The sequence below is a fragment of the Amphiura filiformis genome, chromosome 1, assembly GCF_039555335.1.
Source record: "Amphiura filiformis chromosome 1, Afil_fr2py, whole genome shotgun sequence".
Classification (NCBI taxonomy): Eukaryota; Metazoa; Echinodermata; class Ophiuroidea; order Amphilepidida; family Amphiuridae; genus Amphiura; species Amphiura filiformis.
In genome coordinates this window covers 82,724,045-82,737,855 of record NC_092628.1, presented here as the reverse complement: position 1 = coordinate 82,737,855, position 13,811 = coordinate 82,724,045, and the positions used below count along the sequence as shown (strand labels likewise).

The window sequence follows — 13,811 nt, the reverse complement described above, 5'->3', positions numbered from 1 at the left end:
AACATTTCTGATATTTTCCATACAAGCCCGCTTTAAATTATGGGATTAAAACAACATTTTGGTATTGATTTTTCAGCCATTTTTTGTGTATAAATTCTATGCACCAATTCTATCATCCACATTCAAATCTGATAAGGCAGCAATTCAGGTTTTGTTGCATTCAATACTATGATTTACCCTTTGTGGCACATTCAATCGTTAGAATTAAAATTTGTGGAAATATTATTTGAGCATTTCTTTGTAGGTAAAATCTACACACAAAATTAGACAAACAAGCAAACGTCAAGTAAGTGTTGAAGTGTGAAAATGCATGAATGCAAACATGTATAAAGAATACCGGGCCGCTTTGGATTTCCATCATTTGTTCCACATGTGCCAGCAAGTGCTTACCACGGCACGGACAGCCATGTCTTCTTGTAATAATGTTGTATACAATTAGAGGGCACCATGACTAAAGGTGTGCTATCTTCAGTAGATAATACTAGTATCCCAGTCTGGATGCAGTATAGAATACAATGTGTATATGAGAGGGCAGCAGACACATAATCATGGCAGCCCTGCCAAATGGCAACAGGTGGGGTGCGCAGAGCTGATAACTAGTATTGGATTGATAAACTGAAGAAAAGAAATACTGAAAAATATTTAAAATGCTACAGAATACTGTTAGGGGCTGTGCAATAATTATAAGCCTGGGGGGGTAGGGGTTAAAATTTCAGAATGGCCTGCCAAAAATCACTTGTCCCCCTCTCAGCCTGCCGAAAATTGCTTGTCCCCCCCCCCTCTCGGCCCGCCAAAAAATCTTTGCCCCCCCCCTTTACACATGGCAGGAAACTTTGCATATTTAAGTATTTCTGTACTGTTTTCCTAAGCCTTTTAGAGTGTTTTGTTTAAAAGGTGCCCCATGAATGTGTGTGCTAATCGCTTGCCCCCCCTTCTTTTCGGCTTGCCAACAATTTCTTCCCCCCAATTTTGCCCTCCCCAGGGCTCATAATTATTGCACAGCCCCTTAGTACTGTTGCACATGAAAGTGCAAAAGTACCAATTTGATGTGAAAAAAAAACAGCCTGATTTTAAGTACCATACTGAGAAGTGTATTGGATGGTTGGAAGGGGTGGGGGTGTGTGTGTGCATTTGTGAAGCTGGCTGACACAGTTGTATCTAATTGGATTTTTAAAAAAAGAGTACACATTCATACTTCATAGTGTATCTAATTGGATTTTAAAAAAAGAGTACACATTCATACTTCATAGTAGAGTTTTTGCTGCATTTCTCAAAATATTTGCAATTCTCGCTATTCGCAATAAGGGCGCCGCCAGCAATTTGCGATGTAATCGTGATGTATCATGGGAAAAGGTCGACATCAAGTCCGCATAATACGAATATTACCATGCTATTACATAGGAACACGTGACAATATTTTTTAGTTTGTCAAAATAAAGGTGTTACACGCGCGAATCGATACTCAATAATACTTAATAATGTGATTTGAAATGTGCACAATTAATTTTTTCTCTATCGATTTGCGTGTAACACCGTTATATTGACCAACTAAAAAATATTGTCACATGTTCCTATGTAATAGCATGGTAATATTCGTATTGCGCGGACTTGGATGTCGACCTTTTCCCATGATACATCACGATTTTCCCATGATACATCACGATTACATCGCAAACCGCAGGCGGCACCCTTATTGCGAATAGCGAGAATTGGGAAATACTTCGGTGACTCTCAATTTTCAAGGGAATAAAGTGTGCCATGTTGCATAGGAGAATTTTTAAATAAATATTTTGAATGGGAAACTGGTATTCAGTGAGATTTTACAGTGTTATTTAGAACCATATGTCATGCAGTGGCGGCGCCAGGAATTTTTTCGCAAAATTGCCGCAAAAAATGGAAATTTACGTGATTTTGGGGGTTTTGCCTCAAAAGTGGGGGGCAAACTGGGGGAAGAAAAAATATTTTGGGGGAAAATGCCCCCTTGCTCCCGTAGCGCCACCACTGATGTCATGGCGATTATTTCTAGCAAATTTATTCATTTTTATGTAGGAGGTTGAAGAGAAGGAGGGGAAGAAGGGAAGGGGAAATGTTCATTTTAATTGTTTGATGTAAATTCAATAAACCTATAGGAAATGTTTATGAAATCACATTGAGAATGTCAAAAGGCATCTTTTGAATGAAATTGTTGCTTTCATTAGCAAAACGTGTGCGGTATAAGGTGTTGATACAAGTCAGCAGCACTTAATACTTGATAATATTTACCCTGAAGCAGGGGCGGATCCAGGAAATTTCAATAGAGGGGGTGCCGACCCACCATCGCCGCGGCTCGGCGCCCACACAAAGTCGGGTGCCGCTCTGCAAAGATGCACAGAGTCAGGCGCCGATCTACAAAAAATAGAGGGGGCGCACGTCGGGTGCGCCCCCCTCTACATCCGCCCCTGCCCTGAAATGGTAGAAAAAGGTTTTAGTACCGTCTGAACAAAATGTTCATGGTGACAGTAACCCAGCAGTTCCCAAACCTGTTTACAAGTGACTTACTATTTGCCTGACTTATTTGTTGCAACCCACAAACTCTATATTATAGTGGTATACAGGGTGTAACAATAAAATTTGTACAATTTTGAAAATAGAATGACACAAGGATGCCGCTTATGTTTTGATTTGATATTTATATGTCTATCAAGATAATTTCTTTAGCCTCCAGATAAGTTTTGTTCCAATAAAATCGATGGTATACAAGTGAAGATATGGCCAATTATGTAACCTAGTCTTAAAACTGACTGGGCCACTTTTGTCCAAGTGTTACAAAAGTGACTGAATAGAGTTGAACCATGGACCAGCCTGGACGGTGCTCTTATAATAGGTAGTTTTAAACAATGGGGTATTCGAAGTGGTAGGAATGAGTTTCTGAAAGTCACAACTAAGCACTGAAATAACAACCTCATTTACTAGAAATCGTGGCTGCAGCTCAACAACTTCAACCCCAATTCTCGTTGGAAGAGCGTATTTTTATGGTTGTGACATTCGGTGGCGCATGGGGTCAATCAGTAAGATCACGTCTTCCATCAAGGCATACAATTACATATAACTATGAGAAGTATGTAAAAAGTATGAGAAATTTGTTAACAGAAATGCTGGCAATAGTGGTCGCCCCAGAACAGCTAGAAGCCCAGCTGAACTTAATTTCAAAATTGTATCGTTTTGTACTTATGGATGCAAAAACTGTTCTCAGTTTTACCAATGATATCTCAGGGATATGAGAAATTACTTTATCTATAAGACAATTTGAAAGAATTTTCATGACTTCATTTATAGAGTTAAAGAAATATCATATTACTTGTTATTAAGTTGGTGTTAATAATACGAAGAAACAACACTTATAATTCTATTGTGTCAGTTCTTTGATGTTTAATGCACGATAAGCATATCTCACGCGGTTCAAACTTGATATATGCACAAACATGGCAAAAGTGGCCCAACACGTTTTCTGGACGATTTAATTAATCGGACATAACTTTTGAACCCAATCTAGTAAAGAGACCAACTAAACTTCTTCTTTTAGCCAAGATATTACTGATTGTATTGCATATAACATTTGTGCTTTAACTCTTTTAGTTTGTTCCTGAGAAGTCAAAATGCAATTGTACAAATTTTATTGTTACACCCTGTATACCCACAGATATTGGGGTGGAGAACGGGTGAGACCAAAGTTGTAAGTCGTCCAGCTTACTAAACTTACCAGTACAAACTTTAGTCTTGTTGACAAAAGGAAACTGTAGAAAGTGTCTTTGTAAAAAGGTTCACAAATCATTTCCTTCATAGCAAAGATAGGAATTTAGACCTAGATATGCAAAAAAAATATATATATACATAGATGATGGATGAGGGGAAAGCCTTGAACATCATACACACCGATCTTGCCTTGTTAAAAGCAATGGTATGTGCCCTCTGCTCTGTCCTTACAGTACATGTATGAATGGCTGAACGTCACAGTGGCTGAAAGTGTGATTTGGTATTGAGCCCTCTATCAGTAAAAGTATAGAACTTTGATTAAGTGTTGTAGCCCTCTGTTGGTGATGTGTCTGCAGGTATAATCCTAAAGGAATGTAAGTGTGTTACAACAAAATTTAAGATGCACATAATAATAAGCGAAAGAAAAGGGTAGAAAAATATGGTTTGTTATATTTGTATTATATGCACTGTTATTGCAGTTGTTGTTTGTTCTCTGTCTATCTGTGTATACCCTCTTGCTCTTGTGTATTTCTCTTGTTTTCTTAGTGTGTGTGGGGGTGTGTATATGCATTTGTAAAACGATGATACTCTTTGATAACCGTGGATATACACCAACCATGGACATCCACAATGCTCTCTTCCCCCACAAGCGTATTGCAAACAATGTTATGAATATGATGCATAATATAAGACTAAGTTTTGTTTACCGGTACTGGGACAGGTTGGATTGTTTTGGTGCAGAATGTCAGGTGTCAGTCCTCATAGGATAGGTCCAAGTTAAAGATCCTTGGTCCTTGTTTGCCAGTATTTATAAGTAGCTGTGTGTAGGTGTGTGGTGTTAATACATATCTCTCTAACACTCTCTCCCCCTCTCTCTCTCTCCGTCCTTTTGTGTGTGGGGGTGTGTGTGTGTGTTTCTCTTTCTCTCTCACATCAGCTCTCTTTGCCTTTCCTATTTGCCTTTTATTTGTATGTCCCTTTCTCAATGTCCATCTGTCACCTGTTTCTTTTTCTCTTTCTGCAGGGACTGCCTTGAGGAGAGCAACTGCTCTCCTTAAATCTGATATAGGAGAGTGATTTTTATCTCTCCTTAGTTGACCATTCTCTCCTTACATTCTATTGTGAATGCTTTATACAGCTCTCCTTGAAGGCTCCAGAAGAGCTATTTAATGCTCTCCTACAAATTCCAAAAGACAGTCCCTGTTTCTGACTGCTTTCTTTCTTTTTTACTGTCTGCCCCCACCCTTTAAAAAAAAAAAAAAAAATTACCTAAAGTAAATATGCACTGTCTGCACTGCATAAACCATTTCAAAATATTGATCTTTTACTCAAGATAGACCTTTCCCCAGTTTTTCATTGTTTTAGCCCATTTTGCTTGTCTTAGTTCACTTATCATCAAACTTAGTTGTTTTTTGCAATCTCCACACTGGTGCCCCACATCTTCATCAACAAAAGCCGCCACTTCAGTGGAGATATGTTTTGCTAGTCAGCATAGATGTTATATTCCCTAAGTGACAGTATTATATATACAGTAGTGAGAGGCTATAGCTTGCTGTAATATTGGATTTTTGAATATTCCTGGGTATAATGCAAGTCTGGGTTTCCCCATTGAATCCAGGTTGATTTTACATGGGCATGAGGTACACAAAGAACGGGTAGTACGGTACATGGTAAAACAGGAATATATACCTTGATCCATATGTTTATGAATCTTTTAGATGTAAAGAAAAAGGTTTCAGTTTAATTACTTATTTATTAGTAATGAATGCATTGGGCTATTGTAATGAAAAGTCCATCTGCAACTGGGAACCAAACAGTGAAATGAATTTAAGAAATTAAATCTTATTTCCTAAACAGATAATTTTTCATTTTTCATTGTGGGTGATCAAAATGTTCTGTAACATTATATATAGTTCATAACCCAAATTCCCGGGCCCAAATTCTGAGAGAAGAGAGATATACCCAATTAGTTATGACAAAAAAAAAATAAATGGTACAATTTTCCCATGCTTTCTGTCTAGTGATGTCTACATGGAGAACTTCAGTGCCCATGCTCCCTTATGGCCTGGGTCCATTCTGATATTGGGGCAAATTGGGATTCTGACAAGTTAAACAATGTTAGATTCTTGGATCATTTAGTGTATCAATGGTGGTCAAAGGGTTTTTGAGTAGGAAAGTCTTGAGCATGTTGAGAGTAATATTTTGATGCTTGATTCCAATAAATGATAATAATTATACCGGGGTACTTATCCAATCAATCATTCCCAGTGGCAGTGCCAGCTGAGGGGTGATCCCCCAACTTTCTTTTGCCCTCCCAGTTTTACCCCATGCATCAGGACTACAAATCATTGAAAATCCACTATTTTGATCCATAATCACCAAATTTTAGGGCAATTATGTGTTAAATCACTAATGGTGGTGTCAAAAATTAGGATATCTAGCCTGCCCCAACAATTTCACACAATTTGAATTAAAGTTCTTACTAAGCATATTAGATGAGGCTACCCTGTATATAAGTCTCTCTCTGGCCTGTCTCTCTGGCCTCAAGTTGAGAGTAATGCCATGTTGGCAGGGCTCGAAATAAGGGGAGCCCAAGGGCCCTCAGCCCCGAAAATCAGTGAGGCCCACAGAAGACACATCCGGCGGCCCAAATGGCCCATAAAATTTGTGACAATTTGCTCACTTTTTGTGGGGTTCATAGGTTTTAAAACCAATGGCCCAAATTCAGGGCCCCTAAAAAATTTGTGAGGGCCCTCAAACATTTAAGATCAAGGGCCCAAATGGCCCTCAGAAATTCTGGCTTTTTTCGGGGCCTGCATGTTGGGTTTCGCAATGGCAGATTGGAATCATGTGCGCTAATCTAATCCCACAAGGTGTATACACATGCATACAAGGGCCATTTGTCCATACGCTGGCGATGCAAACGCACTGATTCGAATCTTCCACTGTAAAATACAACATGGCGTTATTCTTAACTTGAGATGAGACACACTGTATATGCCCTTTTAGTTGAATTGTAGTTTGTGTACTTGACCAAAAAGTTGTATGTTAGTAATGTTGCATGTGAATGGCGCACTCAGTTTGTGTTTGTAAAAGTATCATCAAAGGAAAGGACAAGGACAGTAATTGGTCTACTTACAAACAGAGTGATGTATAGCTATCAGGCCATGTGTATGTTATTCTAGTTAATTCCTATTGCAGATATAAGGACATTTATTATGCGATATATGTGATTGATATTGTACTGTTAGTCAGACTGGATTGAATGGATTCAACATATTGACTCAGTTGGTTTGTGGACATAGAATATATAGCTGCCTTCATTAATTGTGTCTTACAGTCAGGTTTCAGTTTGATTTTAATTCTTGGGAGAGTAAATTTGAACCTGTGTACTAAAGCTATAATAGCATAGCTTTGTTGCTTCTGGCCTTAAGTGCGATGTATACTCCACTTCGTGAGAAGCTGTGATGAAAAAATTAATTTGCCGCTTCGCGTGAAGGCATTCATGTATACTTCATTAAAATATTGCTGAGTATCGCGAAGAATTGTTGCCCATCCTGTGCTTTCTTATAGAAACTTCACTGGCCTACCCCCCAGTTGAACCAAATTCAACTCTCTGCGAAGCGAAGAAACTTGCTCGTGAGAATTTCGTAAAATTTCAGCTCAAATTTCTTCGCAGTCTGCGAAATCGCGATCGCAAAGTAGAGTATACATCAGACTTTAGTTTGAGGTGTTTCTTAGTAATTAATTCACTCCTAGAACCAAGTAGCCTGGACGCGGAGAGCCTGGAACAGACAAAATGCTAGAAAAATACGCAGAGTGTATTGAAAATGTCTGCAGCACTCTGTACACTAAATGCAGTGTTCTCGAATACATGCCCTGCAGGGCTCTTGCAATAGACCCATTAACATCTCAGCGCATATGCACTGATTTGTCTCATTTCTCTCTTAACAAGTACTACACAGTTTTTAACCTACAAATTCAAGCACAAACCCAACTCATGAAAGCAAGCAAGTGATGCTGTGGTACGGAAATTCTTTATGATAAACAGTTTGAATTGTATTAGTTTGCCTTATCAGGTTTGGCATCCTCGGTGACTTTGGCGCCCAAAGCAAAATTTATAGTACTCAATTTGTCAACAGGTTGAGGGTTGTAAAATACAATTATTGCCAATTGGCGAGGGGGATGTACATTCAAGTATTTTATAAAAACATATTACAATTTTTGCACAAATTTGTTTGTCAAATTAACATTGGCGTAGCTAGGGGTTGTGGCGCCTGGAGCAAAGATAGAGAATGGCACCCCAAACTTCACAAACATGTAGACTAAATAGTGTACCCAAAAAATATATTTTGCCATTACAAATTGTTAATTGTTGACCCCAACTGTTTTTGCCCAGGGCACTTGAGAATCTAAAAAAAAGCACATATTTGTAGCAATATTAATCCTTCAATATGGCCAAATTCTGCACCCTCTATAATGGCGCCCAGGGCATGTGCCCCCTTTGCCCCTAGCTAGTTTTACATGATCAGTAATTTATCAACATATAGCTTTCTTCAGTAGGTAGCACATATAACTATCTTCAGTAGAAAGCACATAGCTATCTTCAGTAGAAAGCACATATAATCTATCTCTACAGTAGATAGCACATATAGCTATCTTCAGTAGATAGCACATATAGCTATCTTCAGTAGATATCACATATAGCTATCTTCAGTAGATAGCACATATAGCTATCTTCAGTAGATAGCACATATAGCTATCTTCAGTAGATAGCATATATAGCTGTCTTCAATAGATAGCATATAACTATCTTCAGTAGATAGCTCATATAGCTATTTTAGTAGAAAGTGCATATTTGTAGCAATATTAATCCTTCAATATGGCCAAATTCTGCACCCTCTATAATGGCGCCCAGGGCATGTGCCCCCTTTGCCCCTAGCTAGTTTTACATGATCAGTAATTTATCAACATATAGCTTTCTTCAGTAGGTAGCACATATAACTATCTTCAGTAGAAAGCATATAGCTATCTTCAGTAGATAGCACATATAGCTATCTTCAGTAGATAGCACATATAGCTATCTTCAGTAGATAGCACATATAGCTATCTTCAGTAGATAGCATATATAGCTGTCTTCAATAGATAGCATATAACTATCTTCAGTAGATAGCTCATATAGCTATTTTAGTAGAAAGTGCATATTTGTAGCAATATTAATCCTTCAATATGGTTTATTTTCATGCAAACAGACAAAAGGGAAGTATTGTATCAGTACACAAAAAAATTGCATTGTTGACCAAATTTTTTTTAACCACTGGCAATTTGGCACCCCCAAAGACAGTGCCCAGGGCATGTGCCCACTTTGCCTCTAGCTAGTTTTACATGATCAGTAATATTATTAACTACCTTTGTTTTAAAATTACGCATGAAAAATATTAAAAAGAATAATATTTTAAAACATAATAAAATAAATTGAACTGAACTTGGAATGAAAATCAACATCCAATATGGCAGGCAGGCAGGCGAGTGAGTGAGCGACTGCTTCTTACTACCTGTATGTTTGAGACTTGGCAGTATCGTTTTCATTTTGACCAGGTGTTTTCTTAATTCATTCTATTCCTTCAGGCGTAACACCAGCAAAGGATACAAGTAAAATAGCATCAAGTTATGGACTATGTCTTTATTCAAATGCATTACCCACAGCACAGAAGTGAGGTGTACATGTACAAAATAAAAAAATGGATGAATTAACAATAGTTTACCAACAACTATATTTAAATACAAGCTGTATCAAAGTGATTGATACTTATCAGTTTCCAGTGATTATGGACAAGACTTCCACATCAAAATGCGACATAAGATCAACCAAATTTATAGATAAATATTAGAAAAGGTCATAAAACTATTAAATCCGTTCATTTTTGGCCCCCACATATATGTGGGACTTATGTTATCATCCAAATGGTTTGTTTTGTTTGTTTGTTTGTTTGTTTATTTCTTTGTTTGTTTGTTTGTCCGGGCGGAAGCAAATTCATTAATCCTCTCTCTAGCTCTACCGCAATAACCAATCAACTTCAAACTTGGTATGAGCATGTTTTATTTATGAATATCAATGAGCTTATTTGCATATTTGGCATAAATTTTCATTAATCCACTCTGCAGCTTAAACGCAATAAACGATCAACTTCAAACTTAGTTTGTTGATTGGATATGGTGCCCTGATGTGCTGTATGGAGTAATACTTGGGAATTAAATTTTCATCCCTCAAAATGCCAAGTCATTACTGTTTCAAGGAAACGTTTGTTAGTGAATTTTGATTATTTTATGAATAACACAAAACTTAGTGCAATCAAATCGGTCAGAGACCTTGGTGTTGATGTCACATCCAAACTTGATTGGAACGACCATATTAACAGATTGGTGAAAAAGTGCAAAAAAAAATGGGTCTCATCATGCGCACAGTTGGTTTTAAGGCACCTGAAAAAATCACCAAAGCCCTGTATAATTCATTGATCAGGAGTGATCTTGAATTTGGTAGCTGCCTTTGGAGTGGTACATCCAGACACAATATTCAGTGTCTCGAAAGTGTTCAAAGGCGAGCTACCAAGTTCATCATGCACTATCCTGATCTGGATTATCGGGAGCGGTTGTGCCATCTGGGTATGTTACCCTCACGCTCAGAGAGAGCAACTTGATATTTGTTTATTTTACAAGTCCTTGTCTGACAATTACGATCTGGATGTCTACAAGTATGTCAAGTTTTACAAGTCAGAGATTGGGCAAGACCGTCCCAACACAAGATCAACATGTGACACCTTGCGCCTTAGGATCCCCTTCTGCAAAACGGAAGCTTTTAAGTCCAGTTTTTTAAACCGCATTGTGCCAATTTGGAATCAGCTTCCCCTTAGTGTTAGGTCCTCTTCATCTTTTTCTGTTTTTAAAAGCAATGTGGTTAATTTTTTGCATTCTCATTTTGAGTTAAATTTTCGGCCGGCTGACATTTGTATGTGGGTTTCCGTATGCAGCTGTGCTATTTGTAGGGTGTCTTAATTAAATTTTTGATCTTGAGGTGGGATGGTCTTAGAGGTGATATGCACCTGTTCATCCCAATCCTCTACACTGGTATCTCTCCTACATGTGCTGGATCCGTGGTGCGTTTTATTCACATGTATATATATATGTCTTTTATACTTTTACTTTGTGCAATATATTTATCCATCTTTTATCTAACTTTGTTATTTGATATTGTAACCAGTGTATGAAGCCAAATAAATAAATAAATAAATAAATAGTTTTGTGTCATATTTATGAATATTAATGAGCTTATTTGCATATTTTGCCTACATTTTGCCTAAATTTCATTAATCCACTCTGCAGCTTAAACGTAATAACTGATCAACTTCAAACGTGGTTAGGTGATTGGATATGGTGGCTTGATGTTCTGTATAGTTTTGCATCATGTTATTTGCATATTTATGAATATTAATGAGCTGATTTACATGTTCTGCCTACATTTTCATAAATCCACTCTGCAGCTTAAATGCAATAACTGACCAACTTCTAACTTGGTATTGTGATAGGACATGGTGGCCTGATGTGCTCTATAGTTTTGTGTCCTGTTATTTGCATATTTATGAATATTAATGAGCTGATTTGCACATTTTGCCTACATTTTCATAAATCCACTGTGCAGCTTAAACGCAATAACCGATCAATTTCTAACTTGGTATTGTGATAGTATATGGTGGCCTGATGTGTGGTACAGTTTTGTGTCATGTTATTGGTATATTTATGAATATTAATGAGCTTATTTGCATATTGAATATTATTTGTATTTACAAACCTTTATTATTTACACACCTTTATGTGGGGGCCACCTTAATTACGAACCGCGTAATTCTAGTAAGACTGGGAGAACATCCAATGTTGCATTTGCAATAAGCAGGTGCCAAGCATTTTGATACAGCCTGTATGAATCCTCTTATAAATAGCCTGTATGAATCCTCTTATAAATATCATTGGAATACAATTTTTTGTATTTGCTTCAATCTTTGAGCTTTAGGCAGTTTAATTAAATTACAAAAGAAGAGCATTAACACTATTGTTTGTTTCTCGTAGGTATAATTAACAGCATTGTCTGCAGTAATGTGTTTAGTATTCATCAAACAGTTTCCATGTTGTCTACCAAAACATTATCCATAGTAAAAAATTTAAACTAGTGCATTTGCACCGCAGGCAGGGTATGTAGTTGTGTGCAATACAATGCTAACTAATTTCTCTCTCATGTGTATTTTTAAAATAGTATATGTTGTGGAGATATTGTTACCTGCAAAAACTGATCAGGGGTGTAGTATAAGAAGCTTTTATAATGATGGTATATTTGAAATTTGATTTGCTGGTGAGGTGAGATAGTGAGAGAAGGGAAAATCACACTTCCACATTGGACGAGTAGGGTGAAATGTTCAATGACTGGTTATTAAACAGGTTAATTGAAAGGACCGACTTCTAAATCTGGAGAGAGAGAGATTGGGATTGTTGTACAGGCCATAACAACGATGCAGAAAATGGTAATGATATATTTCTTGTATTTTTTCCTTCTAGTAGATCATCGCAGATGGGTACTTATATTAATTAAGAGGTTGATAGGGATGAATTGGAAACTAGTGTATTTACAGTATTGAATAACAGGTATTTAATGCAAGAAGCTGCAGACAGGAGATGGTCACCATTTCTGCTTTACGTGTTTTTGCTTGTAATGTAATGGGTGTTCATTAGTTGAGATCACTTGGTTGTTGACCTATGAATTTACCAGGGAATGCTTACTCCATCATGATTATACATTGTCTTGCTCGTTAGAGGAGGAAAGTAGTGAGTGTACCTCTAGATTATTTTGCTATGCATCCAGAGAGCTACACTGTTTTGCTACGTGTTTATCTAACGCAGCTTAGTGTATTATAATGCATTTGCAGGTAACAATGAAAATTTAAGAGGTACACTATTTTAGTCTACATGTTTGTGAAAGTCCAATATGGTGGATTTAATGTATTATGCATGTGACTCTTTGTCCTTAACACTCTGGATTTGAAGTCCATCAGAGCCAGGTTACATCTTCAGGAAAGACATTGAACATGGCTGGCTGCGTCACTCCACCATACTGTGTAATAGGAAGCTGTAAGCGTATACTATTTATAATGATAATCACATGCTGCAAGGACCTGTGTGTTAGTTGCTGACTTTGTTAATGCAATTATATCTTGTAGCTGTAAATAACTTGTTAAACTCATTTACATTTGAAAGCACCTGCTAATTATGCTGCTTCCTGCTAGACTGGTTCTCTTAATTGCAGATGATAATATAGGTAGTAATAGAAGTAGTAGAGTGCTACTTATTAGTATCTGGGGTAAGGTGAAACTTCTTAGGTCATATAATGAGGTCATTGACAATTGGAATATGAAAGTAATTGGGTCATAGAAGTGGCATTTGAATGAAATCTTGGGTAATTTCTAACAATTTCCTCAAAATAGGTAGGTTTTGAATGTTTAAAACACAACAATCTGAGCGCCTTGAAACAAAACTAGCTCCAAATGCTGTAAGAATATGCAATTTCACAATTGGGTCTGTGAATTTAGGGAAGTGTATTAATCCACAGTATCATGAACTGACATTTTAGTCAATGCAGCAACATGATTCATTAGTGCCTGATGACACTATGACAACAAATCAATTAGCAATTAAACACATGACCTGAATGAGATTTATCCACTCTATTACCATTTACAAGAAAAGATTTTTGTTTCCTTATTAGCTGTTTCATTGCAATCTACTTTTTGTTTATTCATACGTAGCGGTAAACGTAAATAGCAAGCAAATTTATACTTCTACGCTACTCAAATTTGGTACATTCACCGGAGAGCTTTGACTCCCTATACATTGACGAGTCTGGACACAAGCTCGAAAAGAGGCTAACAGAACATAAATCCAAAGCGGCCAGTTCCAAGTCAGCGATCAAGGAACACATCGACAGGAGCAAAGGACACCAGATTGACAGGGAGAACGTAAAAGTGTTAGAAAGGGAG

General features: G+C 37.3%; 1 protein-coding gene across 10 annotated transcripts in view; it reads left to right on the top strand.

The window, feature by feature from the left end:
- The window catches only part of LOC140154973 (endothelin-converting enzyme 1-like), a 237,286-nt gene that overhangs the window by 123,358 nt on the left and 100,117 nt on the right, over positions 1-13,811 (top strand). The window contains exon 1 of one of the 10 annotated variants that reach the window (XM_072177703.1): positions 12,124-12,302. The exons of the other annotated variants lie outside the window; for them this stretch is intronic. Coding sequence (XP_072033804.1) covers positions 12,291-12,302 — 12 coding nt within the window. The 5' untranslated portion in view covers positions 12,124-12,290. Of the gene's footprint in view, positions 1-12,123; positions 12,303-13,811 lie in introns of those variants that run through there. 10 annotated transcript variants of the gene reach the window in all.